Source organism: Sapajus apella, unplaced genomic scaffold (genome assembly GCF_009761245.1).
Source record: "Sapajus apella isolate SASKATOON/1434 unplaced genomic scaffold, GSC_monkey_1.0 scaffold29, whole genome shotgun sequence".
NCBI lineage: Eukaryota > Metazoa > Chordata > Mammalia > Primates > Cebidae > Sapajus > Sapajus apella.
Window position 1 is genome coordinate 19,017,107 of NW_022436969.1, and position 26,221 is coordinate 19,043,327.

Genomic DNA, 26,221 nt, shown 5'->3' on the forward strand with positions numbered 1-26,221 from the left:
TTACCCCCAAACCAGGTTCCCTTTTATTTTTCCACTTTTCTTTGATTTCATGTATTAAGTCCACATTTCCATTGCTAGCTTTATAAGCCACACCATTTTGTGCACTTTTATTTTGCTCACAGAACATTTGTGCAGAGTTTATTTATGTCATCATACGAACTACTGAACTAATGTTTCAAAGAATACAAGACTGGTTTTGCACCAGGTCTTGATGAAGTTTCAGGTTGAAACTTTCACAAACTTCAGCACTGAAGGGCTAAAGGGCTCTTCTAAATTAGCTTTGTGAAAGCAATATATCGTTTGGACTGCTTTGTAAAAACAAAGATTTCTGCGCATTCCTATCAGTATTGCCAACCCCATTTGAATTTCTAAACATTTAACTTTTCTTTTTTGCTGAGCCATTGTAGGGAATTTTGCAGCCCTAGGTGAGGGGATGCCAGGAGCCAGCTTCTTAGCATTCTCGGTGATGACGACCTAGTTCCCTGGCTCTCCCTCATTTTCTCCCTGACCTTTCTTTTCCCAGATGAAACCCACACGATGGCCAGCGATACCAGCAGCCTGGTGCAGTCCCATACTTACAAGAAGCGGGAGCCGGCTGACGTGCCCTACCAGACCGGGCAGCTCCACCCCGCCATCCGGGTGGCAGACCTCCTTCAGCACATCACGCAGATGAAGTGTGCCGAGGGCTACGGCTTCAAGGAGGAATACGAGGTGAGCACAAACTCTGTGCCGGGGCTTTCCCATTCCTTCTTGGACTCCTTGCCAGGTACTGTGCTCCCAAGTCAATCAGAAAGCCAAAGGAAGCCCTAGCCTATGAGAGATGCCAGAAAGAGACCAAGTGCAGTTGTCCCTTGGTATTCTGGGGGACTGGTTCCAGGACCCCAGCCTATGTCCAAGTCCCACAGTGAGCCCTGTGGAACCTGAGGATACAAAAAGCCAGTCATCCAGATCCATGGGTTTTGCATCCCAAGGATATTATATATATACTTTTCAATCCGCATTTGATTGAATCTGAGGATGCAGAGCCCTGGAATATCAATACTGACTGTATTTTATCCGTGGATCCACTTTTATCTGATAGTAAAACTTATTACCAAGTTCACATGCGTTACATGGAAAAAGGAAGAGCACTTTGCCTTTTACCTTATTCTGCATAAATATACAATGAAAACAGAAATTTATTAGGCTCTCTTCCCCTCCCCATCCTGTTTTTTCCTCTTTTTTTCTTCTTCCCTCTGTCAGAATTAAGTTTTAGTTCATGTCTCCTTCCCCATTCTTGATCACCTTCCTTGGCTTTTCCTGTAATGATAATATTAAATTCTAATGATTTTGTAGTCATTATCTCAGGAAGAAACTGTCCACTTAAAGCAATTATAGACCAGTCAGCAATGTCATGGTAGAGATCAGACAGCAGTGTAGGGACCGGCTATTGTCATGGCAGTGACAACCATTACTGTCCAGCCAGCCCAGAGAGCATGCCACTGTCTTGGGCTCTTGTGTGGTAGCTGTCAGGGACATTTCTGGGAACAATGATGTTCTCTGAATATATATAATATAGGGCTTACCCCTTTCACAGCCTATGCCGTTTGTTGATACTGTCAGAAGGTCATTCGAGAACTGAAGAAAATTAATTGATTGAAGAAGTCTGATTCTAGGAAATATGCCCTCCCTTGAGTGGGTGGTGTGGGGCTCAGGGAGCAGAATAGGAAAGTTGAATTGCTTTTTTATGTTATTAAAATTAATTTGCAGTCATTGATGAAGATAAAGTAGCATGCTTACTCAGAGTAAAAATAGGATTATATAGATGTGTATTTTTTTAAAATCTTAAAATGTGGTTCTGATCTCATATCTATCTAACTAGCTCAGAGTTGGGAAACATCTTATCTGGAATTAGAGTATTTTTGAAATCTGTTTCTACCACCTGGATAGCTTGTGAGTTTCAAACTCTGTTTTTTCTCTTCTTGTAGACACACTCACAACACTTCATTTTATGCCCCAGATGCTGCACTGTCTTGGGTTTAGCTCTTTTTCCAAACTTGATCATCAAAGATTCATTAGAGCAGTCAAAGCAACACATGGTACCACTGTTGGCAGAGCCACTGCTACACTTCTTTTAGGAATAAGGCTTTGGTCCAAAGCAGACATAGATAACACTTTGCTCTGCTAACATGTGTGTACTGGTGTATTGCCAATGACCTCAGTTCAGAAGACTGTGAAGCCAGAGAATCCCATCCAGACCATGCCCCAGGATTTGACTGAAGTCCAGAAAATATTTTCTGTTGAAGTTCTGCATTTTAGCAACCCTGAACTTCTTAGATTTAGCTTTAGCGATTCAATGTATAATTCAGTGAATTGACTGCCTTTGCATATTTCCTTCCGCACTTTTAAAGTCTAGTTTAGGAATTAATAGGATTAAGACTTCCAAAAGCTTAATATCATATGAAAGACAAAATTAGGTTATTGAGAAAAATATAAGCCTAATGAATAGGGATGATGTCTAAGTTCTATCCAATATGCTGAATGCAGATATTGCTCAAATGTTTATTAAAGATGTTAATGTCAAAGAGATTAGTGTTAGGCTCAAATAACAATCCATGAAATAATCTGAGCCGAGTTTTTCATGGACTATTTAAAAATATCTACTTCCTATGACATGCTGTAGACAATGCATATTTGAAAGATGTAGAAAATATTTCCCATTCAGATCTTCCAAATAAATATGATTTATAAGTATAAACTGAAATATTATATACTCATTTTAAGCATATTATGACTGACAACTAATTTAGTTCCCAAAATAAAATGGTGTATTCACTAACTACGTTTCAGAAAACTTTTTCTCATTTTAGCTATTCTGTGATCAGAGAGGACTGCTAAAAAGTGAATACTTTTAAACCCTAAAACCATTATTTGTTTGAAAAAAAAAAAAAGAAGGAAAGGAAGGAAATAATGAACAAAACAGATACGCCAGAGATGAAATCAAGAACAAATGGAAAGGAGCTATTGGGAGAAATATGAAACGGGCAGTTCTGTTAGGAATAATCCCGTCACCGAGTACCGCGCCCTTTGTGCCGCCTTCCTGGAGGGATGCTGATGTTGTCATCTAGTGGGGCAGATGACAGGGAAGTGAGAGTGGTGATGGTGGGCAGGTGTGTGTGTGCCGGGGCTGCAGGGAGAAGGGGACACCCCTTAAGAAGCCTGTGTCACAGAATGACATGCCCTGGTCTTGATGGAGGCACAGCCAGGCTTCTGAGAACTGGTAGTGGAGTGAAAGGTTCCAGACTTCAAGTACTCATATGTCCCACTTTCTCTAACCCCAGGGAGATGTTATTCTAATGAGAATCTGGAAAAATCCTTAAAGAGTTATTTTTTTGAAGTTCACTTAGTTTTTAGACCTCTAACAAAACAGACCTCTTTCCATGCTGTAAAGTCTGCATCCTTTCCATGAACACATGTTCAGAGTCAAGTGTTTAGTGCTAACTGGTGTAACGGGAGTCTCTGTGCTTCTCAGTGGGTCCATCCCACCCAACAGATACTGAGAGGTTGTGGTTTGGAACACAGGCTCTGGCACCAGACTGCCTGTATTCAAACTCAGCTCTGCTTCATAGCTGTGTGACCTTGAGCAAGTTATCTAACCTGTCTGGGCAGCAGTTTCCTCATCTGTAAATAGAATAATTATGGTATCAACCCAAAAGGTTGTTGTGAGGAATAAATCATTTTAATGTAGGTGCTAGAATTATATCTGGCATATGGTAAGTGTTCATTTGAAGTGTTAGCTAGTAGAAGAAAAAAAAAAACTAATTTATAATAAGATCCAAGAGCAGAAGTTGACACCATGTTCTTTATAGGAAAACTTTGTTATACTGAGGTTTCAGTAACGCTCTGTCATCTCTGGTGCATAGCAATCTGAGGCTGAGTGAGCCACATGTTATGGAAAGGGGTTAGTACTTTTGCTTCATCTACAGGGCTAGATAATTTTCTTACCATGCACCACATATCATCAAAAATTCCCATTTACGAGTAACTTACAAATAAATAGGTAGATTTGATTCTGTGGGTTAAGAGTTAAAGAACTGAGAAAATAAATTTTAAAAAATATATGTTGTCATGTTTTATTGCTATGTTAGTATTTCCATATCTAAGTTGGAGAGTCCTAAGGAATACTGTGACTCTAGATGGCATAATCCTCCTAAAAATATTGATTACGTTGGTGTCTTTGGCAAAGTAGGATTTGGGAAAGAGTTTAATTTTACCAATCATACACGGCATGTGGCACCAGGGGTACAGAGGAGAACTGCTTCTCCTTGTCCCTGACGGGAAAGCTGACAGGGCAGGAGAAAGCAGCCAGGTAATGACTGCAGTTTGTCCAGTCAAACCCCACACTCTTAAAGAGAGATGCACAGGGGTTCTCTGAAGGTCAGTGGGGTCACCTGAGCCAGCCAAGAGCAAGGATGACTTCTCTCCTTGAAGATGAGTGGGAGTTGAGTTGGAGAAGGTGAAAGAGGACAGCCTGTCCAGGTAGATGCAAAAGCAGGAGACTGGAGTTCTCTGGGGAAATGGCAGGAGTTCTATATACCTGAGTCCCAGGATGGACTGGGCTGCAGGATAAGGGTGGTCAGGGCTCCAGTCACCAAAAGCACCTCATGTGTCACACTGAGAGGTTTGGACATCATTATGGAGGCCTTAAAACGGAAGAAAGACATCCGGGTGTGGCGGCTCACATCTATAATCCCAGCAATTTGGGAGGCCAAGGCAGGCAGATTACTTGAGATCAGGAGTTTGAGACCAGCCTGGCCATCATGGTGAAACCCCATCTCTACTAAAAATACAAAAAAATCAGCCAGGTGTGGTGGTGCTTGCCTGTAGTCCCAGCTACCTAGCAGACTGAGGCAGGAGAATGGCTTGAACCCAGGAAATGGAGGTTGCAGTGAGCCGATATTGCACCATTTCACTCCAGCCTGGGTGACAGAATAAGACTCTGTCTCAAAAACAAAAGGGCTGGGGGCGTGGGGAGAAAGACTCAGATAGCCTGAGTCTCATTCCCGTACTTGGATGGAGAGCTTTTTAGTTTGAACAGCTCAATATAAAAATATTATTTGTATGAGATACACAGGCAGTTGCTTAAAAGGTAATACTCCAAAAAAGTAAATGAGAGAGGGAAAGTATATTTTAAAAGTTCTATTGTTCTATTTCTATTCTAACTGCTGATAAATGCTTGGCTTCAACAATTGTTGAGGCAGTGAATTACTTCAGTACTGAAGTATCTTTGGGGATAAAATCTAAAGTATGACTGTTTGTTCCTGTGAGTCTGTGTAATCATCCCATCAGTCTTTCTGGTCTTCTTCAGTCTGTATATATCAGGGAAAGCCAGTCATCCACGTTGTATAATATTTTTGAAGTAGTGATGTTCTCTCTGTTGAGCAGGTTTCAACCAATTCTTCTTTATCGTTTTCAAGACAGCAGTGTCTCAAAATTGGCCTAAACACCAGAAGGATTCATTACTGATCAAGTAGCCGATAGAAGTGTGTCCAAACAAGAGTATATCATGCGGTGGGAATGAGATGGAGCAGAGCTCAGTGCAGACTTTTTTATTTGATTTTGTTCTAACAAGATAGTCATATGGCACCTCTCACCGGGGAGATGAAATAATTTGATTCAAAAGAAACTCAGACATGAATCACAATAAAGAAGTAAACATGCTGAATTGAACAGAAAATGGCATGTTGTCAACAGAGAGTGGTGCAGAGACCTCTGGAGAAAGACGGAGTGCAAAGGGCAAGTTTGTTTATGTTGCTGTCGGAGAAAAGCTGCCTCGTTCCTCTGACAAGCAAAGGGCAGGCTGTGCTAAGCCCCTGGGGGATTCCTATGGGCTTCCCAGAAAAGTAGAAGAGAGAGCGCTTTACTCCAGGACAGATGGGTCAGACTCAGCCACCCTGCCCCATGCAGACTTTTGGGCCTTTCTCAGCTGGTATTGAACCAGGAGATTTGCCATAACGCTGCAGCTCTGCCCTGAACCCTGACACCCAGCCCTAGACAAGGGTGTGCTGTGCCCCTTGTAAGTGGCTTCATATCATGTCAGGCCCAACGTGGTGCTGACCCTGTGCAAGTGGGGAGTGAGTTCCTCCCCCACTGTAGTCCCCAAAGGACATTGTTTATGCCTCAGTTTTTGAACTGATTCTAAGTCAAAATGAGTTCAAGCAGAAAGACAACCTTAAGTCAGAAAACAACCAAGTTATCCTGAAAGAATATGTTTTGCTATAACTGTAAAATTAAGATAAAAAAGGATGCCAATTGAACACTACTTCAAGAGAGGATGCTCTGAGAAACACAGATGGTACTGTTTTATTAGCTAATAGTGTCACTCTGGGGCACAAACATTTATTTCCAGTTACTAGAGCTGAAACTTATCAGAGGCTGAAGTAACTCTTTGCATCCTATTCTTCAAAAAAAACAAAAAACAAAAAAACTGTGTGTGTGTACATGTGTATATCTAAATAGATAAATATATTTGAAAAGCATTATCTTTATCCCACCTACTTCTTTTTTTTTTTTTTTTTTTTTTTTGAGGCAGTGTCTTGCTCTGTCACCCCCGCTGGAGTGCAGTTGCACAGTCCCAGCTCACTGTAACCCCCAGCTCTGGATTAAAGTGATTCTCAAGCGTCAGCCTCCTGAAAGCTGGGGCTACAGGTGCACATGACCATGCCCAATCGATTTTTGTATTTTTAATAGAGACGGATTTTCACCATGTTGGCCAAGCTGGTCTCAAACTCCTGACCTCAGGTGATCTGCCTGCCTCAGCCTCCCAAAATGCTAGGATTATAGGCGTGAGCCACTGCGCTCACTCCCACCTGCTTTTCTTATATTACGCCTCTTTCTGAGGCACAAACCCTGGTGATTAATTTTATAAACGAACATGAAGATTGTTTTTTTAGGTCAGTTTAAACTGGGGAATTGAAGACATTATGCCAGAATCTTCAGGATTAGGTACAGCCTATGAAGTTTTCTGGGGAACCTACATTTTCTTTAAACAATCATGTCCTTGTAGCTCCCTTTAGGTCTCTTTGAAACATATAAGTTGTATATCCCCCCTCAATCCTTCTCCCATTTCCTAAGTAAAAACAGTTAATTTTGTTAAATGCAAGCTCAATGTTTTATTTTCTGCCTTTGTCTATATTTTATCATCAAAATGCCTCACCTGTCCTCTAAAATCTTGCTTTTTTTTTTTTTTTTTTTTTGAGACTGAGTCTTGCTCTGTGGCCCGGGCTGAAGTGCAGCGGTACCATCTCAGCTCACTGCAACCTCTGCCTCCCGGGTTCAAGTGATTTTCCCAACTCAGCCTCCCAAGTAGCTGCAGCTACAGGCACATGCCGTCACACCCAGCTAATGTTTTATTTTTAGTAGCGATGGGATTTCACCATGTTGGCCAGGCTGGTCTAGAACTCTGAACTCAGGTGATCCACCCATTTCGGTCTCCTAAAGTGTTGGGATTACAGACATGAGCCACCATGCCTGGCCCAAAATCTCACTGTTATTTACTTGCCTCCTCAGTGAAGCCAGCTGTTCTTGTGCATTTCATGTTGCTACAACAGAATACCTGAGTCTAGGTCATTTGTAAAGAAAAAAGGTCCTGCAAGCTGGGAAGTAGACAAGCATGGCACTGCCTTCTGCTGAGGGCCATGTGCTAAGTCAAAAGAGAAGAGGACACGTGCAGTGAAAGAGGCCCAAACAGGAGGAGAATTTTTTTTTCAAGAGACAGAGTCTCACTCTGTTGCCCAGGCTGGAGTGTAGTGGTATGATCATAGCTCACTACAACCTTGACCTCCTCAGCTCAAGAAATCCTCCCACTCAGAATTCTGAGTAGCTGGAACTACAGGCACGCCCCACCAAGCCCAGCTAACTTTTTTATTTTTTGTAGAAACAGGGTCTCAATATGTTGCTGAGGCTGGTCTTGAACTCCTAGTCTCAAGTAATCCTTCCACCTCAGCCTCCTAAAGTACTGGAGCTACAGGCATGAACCACCTTGCCTGGAATTGCTCTGTAACAACCTGTTCTTGTGGTATCTAAGCCCCTTTTTCCAGAGCATGACTCACTCATGACCGTGAGGATGGCACCAGCCCATTCATGAGGGATATACTCCCATGATCCAGACACCTCCCAGTAGGCCCCACTTCCCAACACTACCACACCAGGGACTGGATTTCAGCATGAGTTTTGGTGGGGACAAACAAAAACCATATCCAAACCATAGCACCAGCATATCCTATAAAAAACACTCCCAGAAAGCCACCTGCTCTCCGCAAGGATCTCAGTTCTGATTCCCTGCCTTCAGATGCCCTTCCATGGGAAAGGCCTTGAGCTGGGGAGGACAGGCCCTGGAATTTTGAGACCAGCCCAGCAGCAGTGTGTGGGAGGAGGGTACCCTGGGCACTGGTGTCTGCCTTGTTTGGAGTTGGTCGGCAGAGGTAGAATTGCACACACTTGTCGAAGAGTTTTCAGAATGGTGCACAGCAGCCCCTTTGCTGGATTTCGCACAAAGAAGCAGGGGCAGGTGGAATCAAAGGTACTTTGTGTTACTCAGCTGACAGAACATTGCCTGTGCACAGCTGGTTCACAGATTCCGTGTGCAGTCCAGAGAGGGAGGCGTCCCTTCCCTCGCCTCCAGCCCACACACTTTTCAGATGTGCTTTTCAGTTCCCCCTTCAAATTCCGAGGCACCAGCTGAGTCAATCAATTGGCATGATCAGTGCAGGTTATTTTCTGTCCCACAGGATACAAAACAAACAAAACAAAAGATTGAAGGCTAAGGATGGGGAGCTGGGGGTGGGGAGGCACCGGCAGGCACTGTAAATGCGTTAAGAATCACCACAGCTGTGCCTCCCATGGCTGCAGCAGCCAAGTGATTTTTTCCTTTAATTATTGTGGTGCTGGTGAGCCAGGTCCATAAGAAAATGGTAACACTTCTCTCTGAAATTTTGAGATGGTTTCAAGCTATTTGGGCAAGTAAGGTGTGTATTTTGATGGGTACTTTCTTAGTGGGTGAAAGTTTCTGCATATTTTTTGTTTCTGCATACTTTTTAATAATGCAATACAGAGAGTTGGTTTTGAGATGAAGTTTGGTTTATTTCTTTTCTAATGTGCCAACAAAAAAGTGTGTTTTATGTGTTGCCTGCTCTACTCAGTCTGCCTGCTTTTGTGACCTCTTTCACATTAGCTAATTTTTATACAGTTTTCTTTTGCCCTTGCCTCTGATGACATCATGTACAACCTCAAACTTCAGAAAATTAGATTGAAAATTATTTCCTACAACTGTCTGTGCTGCTTCTGATGATAACTCATGGCAGTCAACATTTTCCAATTTGTGTGAAGCACTCTAGGCAACTGTCTGGTTTCCGTTTTGAAGCTGCTTATTAGAATTTTCTTTATCTAACCTGAGAGAAGTTAAGCAGTTTTCCCACTTGTTAACATGCTTTTAGTGTCAGATGCCATTAGCCACAAGTGCCTTCTCAGAGGACCTGGCCCAGAAGGGATAGTAAATGCGCCTGTGTGCCAGCATCTGCAGACCTTATGTGTGTCTGGTATCAGTCCTGCTTTTGATTAGTTTGATGCTGTCACCACCCACTAACATGGTCAAGCTAGATTTTTCACGGTTGCCATCGCCCCTGCCGCTCCCTCAGCTCTACACCAGCAGGCTCAAGTTCCACTTGCTCTCTCGCCTCCCCATTTTCAGTGGATCCCTCTTTTCTCTCCCCTAAGGCCTGCCCTGATCACTTGTCTGTGCCATTGGAAGAGTGCCCTGACTTACCTCGCTACCTAGCCTCTCCCCTTCAAATCTGTCCTGGACTCTGCAACCAGTTTTCTTTGTAAGACATAGATATTATCATGTTTAACTGATGCTCAAAATTATGCTACTGATTCTTTCCAAATATAAGAGCCTCAGCATAGCATGTTCAGCCCTCTGTGTCACGACCTCACCCTGTATTTCAGGCTTTCATTGTAGTGCAGCTGCTTCCCACCATGCAAGCTGTGCTCTGGTTCTGCGGATGCACTCACCACCTCACCACCCTCCAGGCCTCCAGGGCTCCGGGCCATGCTGCAGTTTGTGGCCACTGCCTGGCATGGCTTCCGCTCCTCCTTCACTTATCAAATCCCTTCAGACACGGCTCAGATGTAACCGCCCCCAAGCTGTCCCTGATCCCAATCAGAAACAACCATTCCCCCCACAGTCTCACAGCTCTGTGTTTGAGTAATGCAGCAGGCAGTAGATTAACTGATAGTATAGTAGGCAATATATTAATTGATTTATTCAGTACATATTTGACCAACAGTGCTGTATATGTGTTGAACTGATACCTATGTAGTTACACTTTGTAATTCATATTTGATGAATTGATTTCTGTGTATTTAAACACATACACCTGTACATGGGGAAATGATAGAGATGGATAGAACTATTAAAAAATACAAGCTTAGGATGTTATAAAAGTCATATTTGATCAACTGGGCTAGCGGTATCCAGTCAAAAACACTGTACTGGCCAACTTGAACCTGATCAGTACTGATCACCTAAAAATGGGAAGCACAGATATGTTCCATGTGGTCATTTTACTTATTGAAAGCCAACCTATGTTTAAAAGTGTGAGTATAGCCTTTTTAAAATTGTTTCTAAGACAGGGTCTCATTCTGTCGCCCAGGCTGGAGTACAGAGGTGCAATCTGGGCTCACTGCAACCTCCATCTGCCAGATTCAAGAGATGCTTCTGCCTCAGCCTCCTGAGTAGCTGGGACTGTAGGCATGCACCACCACACCCGGCTAATTTTTGTATTTTTAGTAGAGATGGTGTTTCACCATGTTGGCCAGGCTGGTCTCAAACTCCAGGCCTCAAGTGATCCACTCACCTAGGCCTCCCAAAATGCTGGGATTACAGGCGTGAGCCACCACTCCCAGCAGAGGATAGACATTTTTAATACATGTTTGCTCTACACTTCTTATTTGACCATGTGGCAGAAATGAAATATATTTGGTCTTTGTCCCTGGTTCCTGGCACTGAGCTCTTAAAACCCTTGGGATTTTATGAGTGATAAGAACATCTTCTACTAACACCTAACTTTATGCTAATGATGACTTAGAGGGGAGCCCTTAGCTAGCCTCAGGATGGGGCAGGTCTCCAGAAAAACCTAATGATTAGAGGGTTGGAACATTTTTCAGCCCCACACACCCACCTCCAGCAAAGGGGGGTAGAGACAGCTAGAGATTACACTCCCTAAAAGCTCTTGAACAACAAGCTGTGATGAGCTTCTGGGCTGCTGAATACGTATATGGAGGTGCTGGGTGCTGGCGCATCCATGGAGGGCATGGAAGCTTGGTGTCCTGGCCCCGCATCCAGTCCTACACACCTCTTCATCTGGTTGCTTGCCTGTATCCTTTATAATAAAATGTGTGTTCCCTGAGTTCTGTGAGCTGTGCTAGAGAATTCATGAAACCAAAGGAGGGTGTTGTGGGAACCCTGATTTATAGTATAGGAGACAACCTACAACTGGGGAATGGCATCTGAAGCAGGGGGCCATCTTGTGGGACTGAGCCCTCAGCCTGTAGGATCTGACTCCAGGTAAAAGTGTCACAATGGAAGTGAATGAGAGGACACGCAGTTGGTGTCCACTGGAGAGTTGCTTGGTGTGGAAAAGTCCCACACATCTGATCACAGCAGTGTTCTGTGCTGGGCAGAATGTGTGAGAGGAGGAAAAGCACTTTGGCTTTCCCTATCTCTTGCCAACTCCTAATAGAAGCAATGTAGAATTATTTAGGTGAGACTCCAATGCATTTCATTATATAACTATTCCAAGAAAGAAACTCTGTATCATCATAGACAGATTCATAGCTCATAAAGGTATTTCAGAGGAAAGTGAGGCTTTGAGGGTTGGACTTTCCATAAGTCTTGCTTGGCTGCTAGAACTTTGATGATGTTGATGGTACCTGCCCTTGTCTAACACCGACTATATCAGCAGTGTGCAAAGAACACACAACAGGCCGGATACGGTGGCTCACACCTGTAATCCCAGCACTTTGGGAGGCCAAGGCTGGCAGATCACTAGGTCAGATCAAGACCTTCCTGGCCAACATGGCGAAACCCCATCTCTACTCAAATACAAAAAATTAGCCGGGCATGGTGGCACATGCCTGTAGTCCCAGTTACTTGGGAGGCTGAGGCTAGGGAATTGCTTGAACAAGGGGAGGCAGAGGCTGCAGTGAACCGAGATCCAAGATCGTGCCACTGCACTCCAGTCTGATGACAGAGCAAGACTCCCATCTCAAAAATAAAAATAAATAAAATAAAATAAAACACCACACAGCACATACAGAGACAGATACTTGTAACCACAATGCTGTTACATTACAATCAAACCCATTTTCCAGATGAGAAAATGAGTGAGAATTGAAGTAACTTGCCCCAGGCTGTCCTGTCTAGAGTTGCAGGCAGGCTGTAGCAACGTAAAGCATGTGTTCTTTCTACTGAAGCACATTACTTTTGTATGAAACTCCATGGAGACACAGACCTATGGAAATTAACCTTGTGTTTTATTGATGTGACTCATGATTTCATGGTAGGAATGTTAGTTTTCCTCTCTGCTGTTGTGTTTGCTTTGAACAGCGATTTGTCCTTTGGCAGAGGACCCATCCAGCCTGGGGCCCCATTAACAGTGCCAACTCTGGTGCGTTTCAGCAGCTCAGCTGCAGCAGATGCTGCCCATTAATCTCACTCAGGGTCTCAGCTCTGTGACATGAGGTCACTGCAACATTGCTCCTCCCTGCTCTAGTTTCTCATTGTCTGAGAAATGCAGGAAAATCATTCTGAAGGTACCCGCCAGTCTGGCTCATCTGACATGACCAGTTCTAGGCTAAAATCAAGCTACCGCTCTTGAGAGCCGGAGATTCCATGTGCTGCTCTCCCGGATCATTGTGTGGCTGCCAGCCAACTCTGCAGCCGAAAGAAGGGAGAAGAGAGGGAGAAGACAAGTGTGTAAACCCGAGTTGTGCTTGAAAGCCCAAGGTTTTCTAATAAATCTTCTCTGGAAATTGATGAACCTTCTTTCAATGGAATAATACAAAATACAGTGACAATCTTATTAACCCCATGGCAGAGCCAAAATAACACCTTATGCTTTGGGTAAATGATACAAAAAATAACCAGTTGAAAAGTCAATTTTTTTTTTCAAAGAGCAGTGCTGTGTTATAGAAAGGACAGCGGATTAGGAATCAGAAGGCAGATGTGGGTCATGGTTCCCCTCTGCGAACTCTCGAACACTGAGACATTGAGGAAATCACGGAACTTTCATAGAGCAACTTCTATCAGTTGTGACAGCAACTACTCATGAAATGTCTATGATATTAACAGTAGTATGATCTCCTTAGAGATGCTGGACTTCCAGTTTGATGGGCGTATTCTCATGGATGAAATGTTTTTCAGTGTGCAAAACTAACTGGCTGTTGGAGACCTGTTTGGGGACATGGCCATCATGTATGATCCCCAGGCACCTCTGTGGTTCTCTGTGGCTGGTTCTGATTTTATTCCAAGTTTCTGAATGAGGTGGTTTCTATCCCGCTATGCCCTTACTATCTTTTCCTCCTATCTCTCCCCTCATTTCAGCCTGTTCCCATTCTCACTTCTAACCCCCACTCTGTCTCCAAAACACTATGAAGTCTGCATTGAGATGATATGGTAATAGTATTAACACACTTTTGTATCAAGTTCTCACAGCGTCTGAAATGTGGTTATGATTCCATGATGTCTCTAATCCCTACTGACCCAGCTCTTAAGAATCATGAATGACAAGGAAATATATGGACTAAATGTTTTGAATCACTTAATAATGTTTCAAATTTTACAGTGTGTAAATTTGTATTATTGCTACATGTATCATTCAGACCACAGTAATATTGAATTAGAGGCCATATTTTTGACCTGTCACATCACAAAGGGAACATGCTGACTTTTCCAATTTCTTCTATTGTGTCTTCTGAAATAGTTTTATGCCCATGATTGAAATATAACAAAATTGGCCAGGCGCAGTGGCTCATGCCTGTAATCCCAGCACTTTGGGAAGCTGAGGCAGCTGGATCACAAGATCAGGAGTTCGAGACCAGCCTAGCCAATATGGCAAAACTGGTCTCTACTAAAAATACAAAAATTAGCCGGCCGTGGTGGCGAGCCCATGTAATCCCAGCTACTTGGGAGGCTGAAGCAGGAGAATCTCTTCAACCAGGGAGGCAGAGGTTGCAGTGAGCCAAGATCACACCACTGCACTCCAGCCTGGGTGACAGGATGAAACTCTTGTCTCAAAAAAAAGAAAAAAAAATTTAGAATTTACCCATATTATTTATTGTGCTATAGATTTAAAAAACTTCTTCACTCCCTTTATCTTCTATTATTGACCTTTAGGGAGACATTGAAAACCTTTTATCTGTTTACTTCAGGGAAATTATATGAGATACAGAATAATTGTAATGTATTCAGTGTTAATTATAAATACACAACATATGTTTTTATATGTATTGTATTTATGTGCTTTAGGTAATTATGCATTTGAGTTCCTTTCCAGTTTTATGGCCAAAATATTTTACTTGGCTGATTACTAAGTGTATTTTAAGCTTACTTCTTGAAACATGAAAAGAATATACTATAAATCCAATTAACACAATTTATCTGGCTAAGGAGAATGGTTGCTTTTATTTTTTTATCTGTTTGATGATGAAAAACAGTTTTAAGAGTACAGAGTACTTAATTTGTTTTTAAAGCTTTCCAGGCCCAATTTTGTTGTTTTCTTGAAAAAGAAAAAGATAATTTTTTTTAAAAAGTTCAAAATAAAGCATTAAAAAAAGAAAAATTACCTATAACTCACTATCAATTTTCAATAATTTTCTGTTTAGTATTTTAAGGCATTAGAATCTTAATGTAAATAGTTTCTTTTCTTATATTTACATTTAATATTATATCCCAAATGTTTCCTTTATCTTTGCTGTGAACACTGCCATGAATAACTCTTTAGATTTACCTCCATTGCTTTCTAAAGATACATTTCAAGAGATGAAATTACTGGTTTAAAGTATATAAAATGTTTAAGATTCATTACATACTCCTGTTTTGACAGCCTGTTTTCATGAAGGTTGCATCAGCTCACATTCTCGTCAGCACTCTGTAAGAATGGTTACTTCAGCTCATTAGTAAAATGACAAACTTTAAAAAAAATTTGCCAATTTTATATGTGAAAAAGATATTTCCTTCTTGTTCCATTTGAAGCTATACATGTCTTCATATGTTTACTGACCATGTGAAAATTTTATTTTGTAAATTGTTCATATCCTTTGCATCTTTATCTACTAGAGTATTATTTGTCTCCTACTAATGTGTGTAAGCTCTTTTGTGGCCTACCTTGCCTTTCTTCTGTAGAAACATGTTGTTAATTCTCAAAATCTTTGTGTTTCCATAATTTTAACATCACCTTGTCCAGGGGAAAGATGGACAATTCAGACAGTCTGTATAGTTTTATTTGAAATTGCATGGGATGCACTTATAAATCTTGGGAGAATTGTCTTCTTGGCAATATTGGCTGTTCCTATTCATTAATATGATTTATGCCTCCATTTGTTTGGATCTTCTTTAATGTTTTTCAGTAAAGTTTCAAAATCTTCTTTATAAATCTTATACATCTTTTGGTTTGATAAGATTAAAGTATGTCAACTAATTGGATGACCTAGAAGAACTGGATAAATTCCTAGAAACATACAACCCATGCAGACTTATTCATGAAGAAACAGAAAATTCAAATATAACAATAACAAGTAGGGAGATTCAATCACTAATCAGAAATATCCCTCAGAGAAAAGTTTATGTCCAGATGGCTTTACTGATGAATTCTAACAAACATTTAAAGAAGAATTAAGGCCAGTATTTCTCAAATGCTTCCAAAAAAATTAAAGAAGAAGAAACACTTCCAAACTCATTTAACAAGGCCAGTATTACGCTGATCCAAAGCGAGATAAGGACCCTATAAGAAAAGAGAATTAACCAATATCCCCAATGAATGTAGTTCCAAAAATTACCCACAAAGCACTAGCAAGCCAAATTCAACATTAAAAGGGTAATACACCATAATCAGATGCACCTGGGGTACAAGGGTGGTTCAACATATTCAAATCAATAAATATGATACCCCACATTAAGAGAATGAAGCATATAAATTATATGATCATCTCAATAGATCTAGAAAAGTCATTTCTCAAAATTCAGCATTCTTTCTTGATAAAAACTCTCAACAAATTGTGTATAGAAGGAATATACCTCAATATATATGAAAGACCATATATGAAAAGCTTCTAGCTAACATACTCAACAATGAAAAGCTCAAAGCTTTTCTTCTAACAAGACAAAGATGCCCACTCTCAGCAATTCTATTCAACGTAGTATTAGAAATCCTAGCCAGAGCAATTAGGCAAGAACAAGACATTAAAGGCATCCCAATTGGAAAAAAAGAGCAAAATTGTCTCTGTTTGTATGTAACAATCTCAGAGACTCCACCGGAAACTGTTAGAACTAATAAATGAGTCAGTAATACAAAATAAACACGCAAAAATCAGTTTCACTTCTATACATAAACTATTTGAAAATGAAATAAGAGGAAAAATCATGTTTATAATGGCATCAAAAAGAATAAAAATACTTAGAATAAATTTAACCACGGAGGTGAAAGATCTATAAACTGGAAACTAGAAGACATTTATAAAAGTAATTGAAGATACAAATAAGTGGAAAGATATCCCATGTTCATGGATTGGAAGACTTAATATTGTTAAAAATGCCAATACTACCCAAACTGATCAATAAATTCAGTGCAATCTCTATCAAAATTCCAATGGCATTTTTTAACAGAAGTAGGAAAAAAATCCTAAAATTTGTATGGAACCACAAAATACACCAAATAGCCAAAGCAATCTGAAGAAAGAATAAAACTGTAGACATTATACTCTCTGATTTCAAACTATGTTGCAATAATCAAAATAATTATCAAAATAGTATGATCCTACCATAATCAAAATTTGATTATAATCCTACCTACCCTAATTTGATTACCTACAGTAATCAAAGTAGTATGATCCTACCATAAATACAGACACAGAGACCAATGGAATGGAATTAAGAGCCCAGAAATAAACTCACAGATACATGATCAACTAATATTTTATGAGAGTGCCAAGAATACATAATGGGGAAAGGATAATGTCTTCAATAAATGATATTGGGAAAACTGGATATCCACATGTGAAAGAATGAAACTGGATTCCTGTCTTATACTCACAAAACTTAACTTGAAACTGTTCAAAGACTTAAACATCAGACCTGAAACAATAAAACTCTTACAAGAAAACCTAGGGAAATACTCCTTGACATTGGTCTTGGCAATGTTTTTTCCTCTGTTTGTTTGTTTGTTCTCTTAGCACCCACTACAAAGCAGTCAATGACTTTTTGAATATGAAACCGAAGACACAAGCAACAAAAGCAAAAGTAGCAAGGTTTATATCAAAGTAAAAAGTTTCTGCACAGCAAAGGAAACAATTAACAAAGAGAAAAAGCAACCTACGGATTGAGAGAATATATTTGAAGACCATATATCTGGTAAGGGGCTTAACAGCCAAGATATATAACAAATTCGTACAACTCAGCCAAAAAAAAATCCTTAAAAATGAGCAAATAACCTGATACATTTTTCTAAGGAAAATATACAAATAATCAATAGGTATAATAAAAGGTGCTCAACATCACTAATCATCAAGGAGATGGAAATCAAAACCACAATGAGATATCACCTCACACCTGTTAGAATGGCAAATCAACATAAGTGTTGGCATGGATTTGGAGGAAAAGGAACCTTTGTGCATTGTTGGGGAGAATGTAATTTGTTACCACCATTATGTAAAACAGTATGGAAATTCCTCAAAAGGTTAAAAATAGAATTACCTTAAAGAGACATCTGGACTCCTATGCTCATTACAGCATTATTCACAATAACCAAGACATGGAAACAACCTAAACATTTATCAATAGATGAATGGATAAAGAAATTATGGTACGTATATACAATGGAATATTATTCAGCCGTAAAAAAGAAGTCTACCCTGCCATTTGCAACAACATGAATGAACCTTGAGGATATTATGTGAAATGAAATAAGTCAGAGAAAGTTAAACACTGTATGATTTTACTTACATGTGGAATCTTAAAAGGTCATAGAAACAGAATAGAATGATAATTACCAGGGGATGGAGGATTCGAGGAAATGGTGATGTTGATTAAAAGGTACAAACTTTAGTTATTAGATGAATAAGGTCTGGGAAACTAATGTACAGCATGGTACAGCATGGTGACTATACTTAATTATACTGTATCATATACTTGAAATTTGCTAAGACTTAAATAGATCCTAAATGTTCTCACCAAACACACAAAAAAGGTAACTAAATGAGGTTATAAGATGTGTTAACTAACTTGATTGTGGTAATCTTTTCACTGTTTATGTTATATGAAATATTTTAAAAATTTAGGTTGGCAAGTACCCTTAATTGATTAACAACCAGTTATGATTAGGTTAAGATAATTCCCTTCCATTCCTGGTTTATTTGTATTATTTACCATGGACAGATACTGTATTTGATAGGATACTTTTTAGCATTTTTTGATACACAAAATAATTTTGATTTCTCTTCTTTGGTATGTTAACATAGCAAGTTAATATGTATGTAATTTATATAATTAATACTATTATATATACCAAAAAGCAAACCCTTCATTCTTGGGATAAACCTAGCTTAGTCATGATATATATTAAACATTGCTGAGTGCTGTTAACTAATCACTTTTTATTGATGTTCATAAGTGAGTCTAATCTGTTAATTATCCTTATTATATTTTCATATTGTGATTTTAGAATTAAAATAATATCTGCTTTTTAATATGAATGGGATCATATTCCATATTTTTTATTCTCTTAAAATTATCTTTGTCTTAAGTGTTTAAAAGTCATCTATAAAACTGGCTAGATCTGGCATTTTCCTAATGCTAAAATTTTAGATTACTACATTTTTTCAATGGTTAATAGGACTGTTACAGATTTCTCATTTTTCTTGAGTTAATTTTGATAGTTAATATTTTCGCATGAATTTCTACATTTCATCTTTTTTATTTAGAGGCATACATTTCTTAATATATTATCTTTTAATTTGTCTTTACTCGTTTTTTTAATTTTCAATATTTTATTTTTTATTAAATAATTTTACATACTCATGGGGTACATATTTTTATATGTACAATGTATAGTGATCAGATAAGGGTAATTAGCATGTCCATCATCTCAAACATTTATTTATTTATTTATTTTTATTACACTTTAAGTTCTGGGAAGCGGGTGTTGAACAATGAGAACACATGGAAACAGAAAAGAGAACATCGAACACCAGGGCCTGAAGGGTGGGGAACTAGGGGAGGGAAAGCAGGGGGTGGGAGGATTGGGGAGGCATAGCATTAGGAGAAATACCTAATGTAGATAAAGGGGTGATGGACACAGTGAACCACCACCATGGCATGTGTATACCTATGTTACTCATGTTTTTTAATTCCTTTTTCATTGCTATATGGTTTATTTGTGCCTTCTGTCTTTTTTCCTTGTCCTGCCAGAGGTTTGTCAGTTTTATTAGTCTTTTCAAAGAAATAACTTTTGTCTTTGTTGATCAATATTACATTTTTTAACATTTATTTTATTTCTGTTCTTTATTTTCCTCCTACTTTCTTTGAGTTTATTATTTTCTTATTCTTTAATGAGGTGCTTAACACATTAACTTGCCATCTTTTTTCCTAATATAAGCATTGATTTGAAAGTACTGATTTTTCCTCTAAGTAACAGTTGTCCTGCACCCAATCAGTTTTGACAGATAGCATTTCTATTATCAATGGCTATTAAATAGTTTTTAGTTTTTATTAGGATTTATTTGACCCATGAATTACTTAGAAGGATGTGAGTTTACGAGTGTGTGTTTTAATTCTCAGTGCATGGGAGATTTTTGTCTTTTTATTAGTGATTTCCAACTTGATTATATTATGTACAATCATAGAAAATCCATTGCGATTTGTGAACCTTAGTTAGAGCCTTATTACATGGCCAGTTTTCTTAAATATGTTATGTATTCTTAAAAACAATGTTGAGCACAGCGTTTTATATATATTTTAGATCAAGCTTTTGTTCAAATTATCTGTATACTTAATTTGTCTATTTAACCTATCAGCTACTCAAAGAAGTCTGTTGAAAGAGGTAATATATTTTGAAGCTATTAGGTAAATACAAGTTTAGGATTGCTATCTATTAAAGTGAATCCAACATTTTATCATTAAGCACTGATAGTATTATCTTCAGTAATGTTTTTCTTTACAGTTTATTTTGTCTAATTTCAATATAACTTTGCGAGTTTCTTTCTAGTTAGTATTTTTTCTAGAATATATTTTCAACCCCTCTATTTTAGTGGTGTCTCTTATAAATAACCTATAGCTAGATTTTATTATTTCAATCAAGTGTGACAGCTTTTGCCTTTAAATTCTACCATGTTACCACTTAGTACATTTTAGATTATTGTGATTACTGATACATTTGAATGCATTTCTATCACCTTATGTTGTAAGATATGTTTCTTCCATTTGTTCTTAGGCTTCTCCCCAACCCTACCTTTTCTTCCCTATATAGGAAGTTCATGTAAAATGGAGTGAACATCTCTAATTTCCCTTGATTCCATGGATCTCTCTAGTCTTGATCTTTATGTGAGCCCCAGCCTGCTGACTCATTTTCCCTTTATGAATTGCAGTTGCTCTGAAAGATGGGATAATATGTTCCATACCCTGTGCTCAGCTACCTCCTCTTTGCTACTGCCCTGGGCGCATCATTCATCTTCTCTCTTTTGTCACTGCCCTGAAGCCTAGACTTCAGCCAGGTGCATGCATCTCCCTCCACAGCTCCGATTCCTTCTTGTTTTCCTTCCACTACTGAACCTTCAGAGTTTGTCTAAAAGCTCTAATTTTTAAACAAGATCCTCCCAGTAAAATCATATTCTCAGGAATCAGAGGTGGTGGGGATTCAGCAGTACAGTAGGAATCATTGGCATATGTGGGTTTTTTAGAAGTTATATTTGCGTTTCAAGACTGCCAGCATTTAGAAACAATACAACTTGTCCTATAAGCCTGATGAGCAGAAAGGAGGAGAAAATGGAACTGGCCAAACAATTCAGAACTAATGGAAAAACAGCTTGCTCAAAAGCCCCATATGGTTTGTCCATTTTCCTCTGCCGTTTGGAAATTCCTCCAAACATTAGTTCTGACTGTCAGCATGCAGTCCAGTAACATTTTCATTTCGATACTGCAGCTCTCTGCAGTGGGGAGGCAACTGACCTGCTCCAGTGTGCTTGAAACTATTGTCACTGTACCCAGAAGCACTGGGTAGCGCTGGTACTTCTCCTAGTAGCTGGAGCATTAATCTCAACAGTATTGTTCACTGTCGTGCTGTTCCATGCTTTGTTGGTGGGGAGTAAATCTTGTATGGAGTTTTTAGTGGTTTGTGCTTTGTTTAGGGTCTTGATATCCAATTTCCATGTTGGACTTCTTGTTTAGAGTTTGGCACAGATCTCATTAATATTATTGACCTCTTAACCATTTTAAAGAGCCTCAGATAGGCTGCAGAACATGGAATTTGATTTATTTTTCACTAAATAAAAATTTTAAATTTATGTGTTTGCATTCTAGCTATGACTGCTGCATTGGTCAGATAACTTTAATGCTTTTTTAAAAAAACTGCCAATATTTGACATCAGCGTTCTCATAAAATAAATAAATGATTCTTCATAATTGCTTTTCTAGTGATTTTCCCATGTGACTCTTTTCAATAGTTTTCACTCCAAAATTGTTTGAGTAGTGGCTGTCATGATTCTTCTGAACTGGCAATTATGTCAAGACCATTTAATCAGTGCCTGAGCTGTGCTGGCATTGCTCTTGGAAGGCCATTTTTCAGAATGACATCCCCCTAAGCATTTGTTAAATAATTAGACCTGTAAACTCTTCCCATGAGGACTCTCAGAAGTTCTGTTAGACATGCAGAGCCTTAGGGACACAGCCCCTTTGCACAGCCATAAGTACCAGAACTCTGTTAAGCAAAGTTCAAAACTTTGAGCTAGGGTGGCTAAGAGTCACAGCTTTCTGTCCTCAGGAAACATCTCTCTAATGTCCTTGTCAAGAGCTTGCATACTTAATTAATTGAGGAAGAATTCATTGGGATTTTGACTGACATCAGACACCATTCCAGCATTGCATGTTGAAGGATTACTAGCAGGGTTTCCCCTTAATTTATGAGACATATGTGATTATCCTTCAGCCTGCAGTCACTGTAGGAAATGTATTTCTTCTGCAACCTGCAATTGGTAGGTGCTGTAAGAAAATAATTGCATAAAAAATTAGTGCTAGATTTTAAAATTGTCATTAAAAGGATTATAAAAATCGAAGCATCCCTCTTTCAGTTCTGTCCATTTGATTTATAAGGAGGCTAAAAATGGAAACATAGATTTCAATGGCGCCAGATATGGTAGTTATAATTTTAGCACTTTGGGAGGCCAAAGTGGGGGGAATCGCCGAGGCCCAGGAGTTTGAGACTAGCCTGGGCAACACAGTGAGATCCCATCTCCAAAACATAAAAATTTGCTGGGCATGGTACTGTGCACCTGCGGTCCCAGCTACTCGGAGTCTCAGGTAGGAGGATTGCTTGTGCCTGGGAGTTTGAGGTTGCAATAAGCTGTGATCGTACCACCTACCACCAGTGTGGGCAATAGAGTAAGATCCTGTCTCAAAAAAAAAGACTTCAGTGATTCCAGGAAACTCTGCTGTGTTTAGAGCTTTATAGGTAGGTAAAGGGATTGTTCTGCTGTTTGAGGCATGAATGAGGTCAGAAATCTTAAGCCTTTTCCTGAGGATTTTCTCATGCTGCCTGACATAGGGTACACTCTGCTATGGCTGCCTGCAGTTTGCTTTTCCCTCCTGATGGACCTCTCAAAACGTCCAGCTTCTCCTTGAGAAAAGGGATTCATTTCTACTTCATAGGACTGTTGTGAGAATGACATTTTGTGTATACATCTTTACGTATGCATCAGTATATCAATAAGTGTTTTCACTGTGTTCTAGAACTGGGTCCCTTCATTCTTGTATCACTGCCAGTGTCCGATCAATTCAGTCATTATACCACCAGGCTTTGCTTTCCTGAGTCACATTGAAATATTTATTCACTTCCCTGTGCTTAGAAACTCACAGTACATAAAGCCCTGAGTGATTATGACCCCTCATCAGTGTGCTTCATCCCACCTCCCTTATATCCCCTTGTTCTATGATAAAAGCCTCTTGCTTGGGTCACGTCCACATGTTCCCTCATTTCCATGCCACTGTCTTTGTTGCAGGCATCACTTGCCTCTGCTTGGAGCCCATTTCTGTACTCTACCTTTCCAAGTTCTTTAGGTTGATTCCACTAGGACCAGCTCAAATCCTGCCTCCTCCTTGAAGTCTTCTCACCCATCCATCCCTCCCTGATTTCTCCTTTCTCCACACTTTCACAGCATGTTGGAGTCCCTGAAGCATGATTCAGTCTCTATTTGCTACCTCTTTGTTTGCTGCCTGTTTTGTGAGTGTTACAATTGGACTGCATCTTCTCTAAGTAGGAGGCCGTTAGTTCTTTGATCTCCACACTGCCCATTTTGGACAAGGAGCTCTTTACAAGTTTATCATATGATAGGTCAACATAGACCGGTACATAGACCAGTAATGCTGAAGTTTAACAACTGATCATAATTTCTTGGTTTTGAAAATGTTTAGTACCAGGTAGTGGACTTCCTCATGGTGGTAGACAGAGAAATCAACATTTTTATCCTAATAGCAGTTGATGTTATTGACTATTAACTGTGGGCTGGGCACTGAGTTAATCACTTCCAAGTGTGATCTCACTTAAGGGTCAGCACAGCCCTCCTCCCAGCAGACATGAGGAAACTAACACTTAGAGAGTTCCATCTCATTTGCATGTCACCACACTCATGAGAGGTACTCGGATCTGAATACCAGGACAGCTGACTTTGGGGCTCATGCCATTTTACAACAAAAAATACAATCTCCATCCTCCCTATGCTTTGGGCCTGTGAGACCTGAAGGGGTGGAGGATAGGTTGGAACAGGGCTTCTACGTACATCAGATACCAAAATGCAGCCTGACAACTTTCTCCTAGTTGTGAATGACAGAAAAAAAAAAGGATGATTTGTAGAGATTTGCCAAAACTGTAATTTTTTTTGAGATCGTCTCACTCTCTTGCCCAGACTGGAGCTCAGTGATGCAGAGTTGCACTGCAACTTTCACCTCCTGGGTTCAATTGATTCTCCTGCCTCAACCGCCTGAGTAGCTGGGACTACAGGTGTGCGCCATCATGCCTGGCTAATTTTTGTATTTTTAGTAGAGATAGGGTTTCACCATGTTGGCCAGGCTGGTCTTGAAGTCCTGGCCTCAAGCGATCCGCCCATCTTGGCCTCCCAAAATGCTCCAAAACTGTAATCATTTTAATTTTTTTCCAACATATAAAGAAATGGTAGAAATGTTGAAAATTGAGTTTACTGATGGCACAACTGTGTGATGTTGATGTTAGGAGTTCCATCATGTAAAGCGGCGTAGTTTTATTTGTGTTGCTTATGTAACTTTGGCTTTAGCTGAAGTCAGACTTATCTAGGGTTGCTGGAGTTAATGCTGAAGAGTCACTAGAAAAGGCAGCCAAAGGAGAGCAAAGTGTATTTTTCTTTTGCACTTAAATGTCGTGACACTTTTTTGCAATAAGTGCAATGTGATCACATAAAGGAACAGTGGAGAAGAGAGATTGACATTCTTTATCAATGGTTGATATATAGAAGTAAACATATTTCCAAAAGTTAATATTACAATTATATAAACTTTATAATCTAATTAAAAATCTTAGAGTAGAAATGAAGCTTGAAAATGAGCACTTTTTTTAAAGTTTGTTTTCTGTGCTTATGTATTTCTGTGTATTCATGTTCTCATGACATGAAGGTATTCATGGAAGGTATTCCATTGGTTATTAAAGCTATGCTACTAGAAGAGCTATACATTAAACATGTTTTCTGTTACTAACACAGTGAGGTGCCTTTAATGACTTCAGATAACAATGATTTAAATGGAAAAGCCAATATGTTGTGTGTATCTGTAAGTACACGTGAGTAGGGAGAGAGGTAGGCTAGAAGAAAAAAAATAACTATGGAAAAACATAAGCATATCCACAAAGTAGGATTTTGGTTTCTCAATCTTTAATATGATTTCATTTCCGGACTGTGAACGGGTGGCACACACTGTTTCTTTAGCCCTTTTTTGGCCAACCCCACATAGCTATTTCTGCCTACCTACTCATATATCGCCTAAGAAACTACCTGAATTGATCTCAAATGCATCTAATGAGAAAGGGATTCCTGGCTTATTTGTAAAAATAATATCTATACAGCAGGCAAAGTTGCTTTAAGGTTTTTATTTGGGGAGCAATGCAAAATAGTAAAGCATCTGTTGTCTCCGCAGCTGAACTTTTCAAATATTTTTACAGTAGCTAATTTAACTTGATTGCACGATTCCAATGAAGGAAGTTGTGGGATAAAAAGGTAGAGCTGAAATGTATATAAATCCTTGGTATCCTTGTAGATCTGATACACTCCCATGCTTTCCTAAGCTTATGCAAAACGGAAAGTGGAGAAGCAAGCATTTTGCAGAAAACTAAATTATACATGAAGTCATTAAACCTCACCCTTCACTTCTGATTGAGGGATTGCTGCAGTCATCAGTGAAAGCAGAGGCAAAATGGAAAAATAAATAAATGAAAGACCTGATCACATTATACATTTCAGTGGAAATGTAATTGCTTAGAAGTTCGTTTGAAGTTCTTAGGTGTGTGCAAAATTGCATGTAGCTGCTGAGAATAAGAAGGGGTCATGGCACAGAGCATCCTCGTGAACCCAGAATCTAACTGTCACATGTGTGGGGTACAGAGGGCAAGAGGGAGGGTCACCTTGGATGCTGTGCCACAAGTCTGCATATCCCAATCAGCCCAAACTCATTGAAATGTTT

At 39.5% G+C, this 26,221-nt stretch overlaps 1 protein-coding gene across 16 annotated transcripts in view; it reads left to right on the top strand.

Annotated features, from left to right (window-relative positions):
• The window catches only part of PTPRM (protein tyrosine phosphatase receptor type M), an 816,519-nt gene that overhangs the window by 659,071 nt on the left and 131,227 nt on the right, over positions 1-26,221 (top strand). For all 16 annotated transcript variants that reach the window (XM_032293498.1, XM_032293499.1, XM_032293487.1 and 13 more), the window contains one exon: positions 524-711. In XM_032293498.1, the coding sequence (XP_032149389.1) occupies positions 524-711 (188 nt within the window). The remainder of the gene's footprint in view (positions 1-523; positions 712-26,221) is intronic.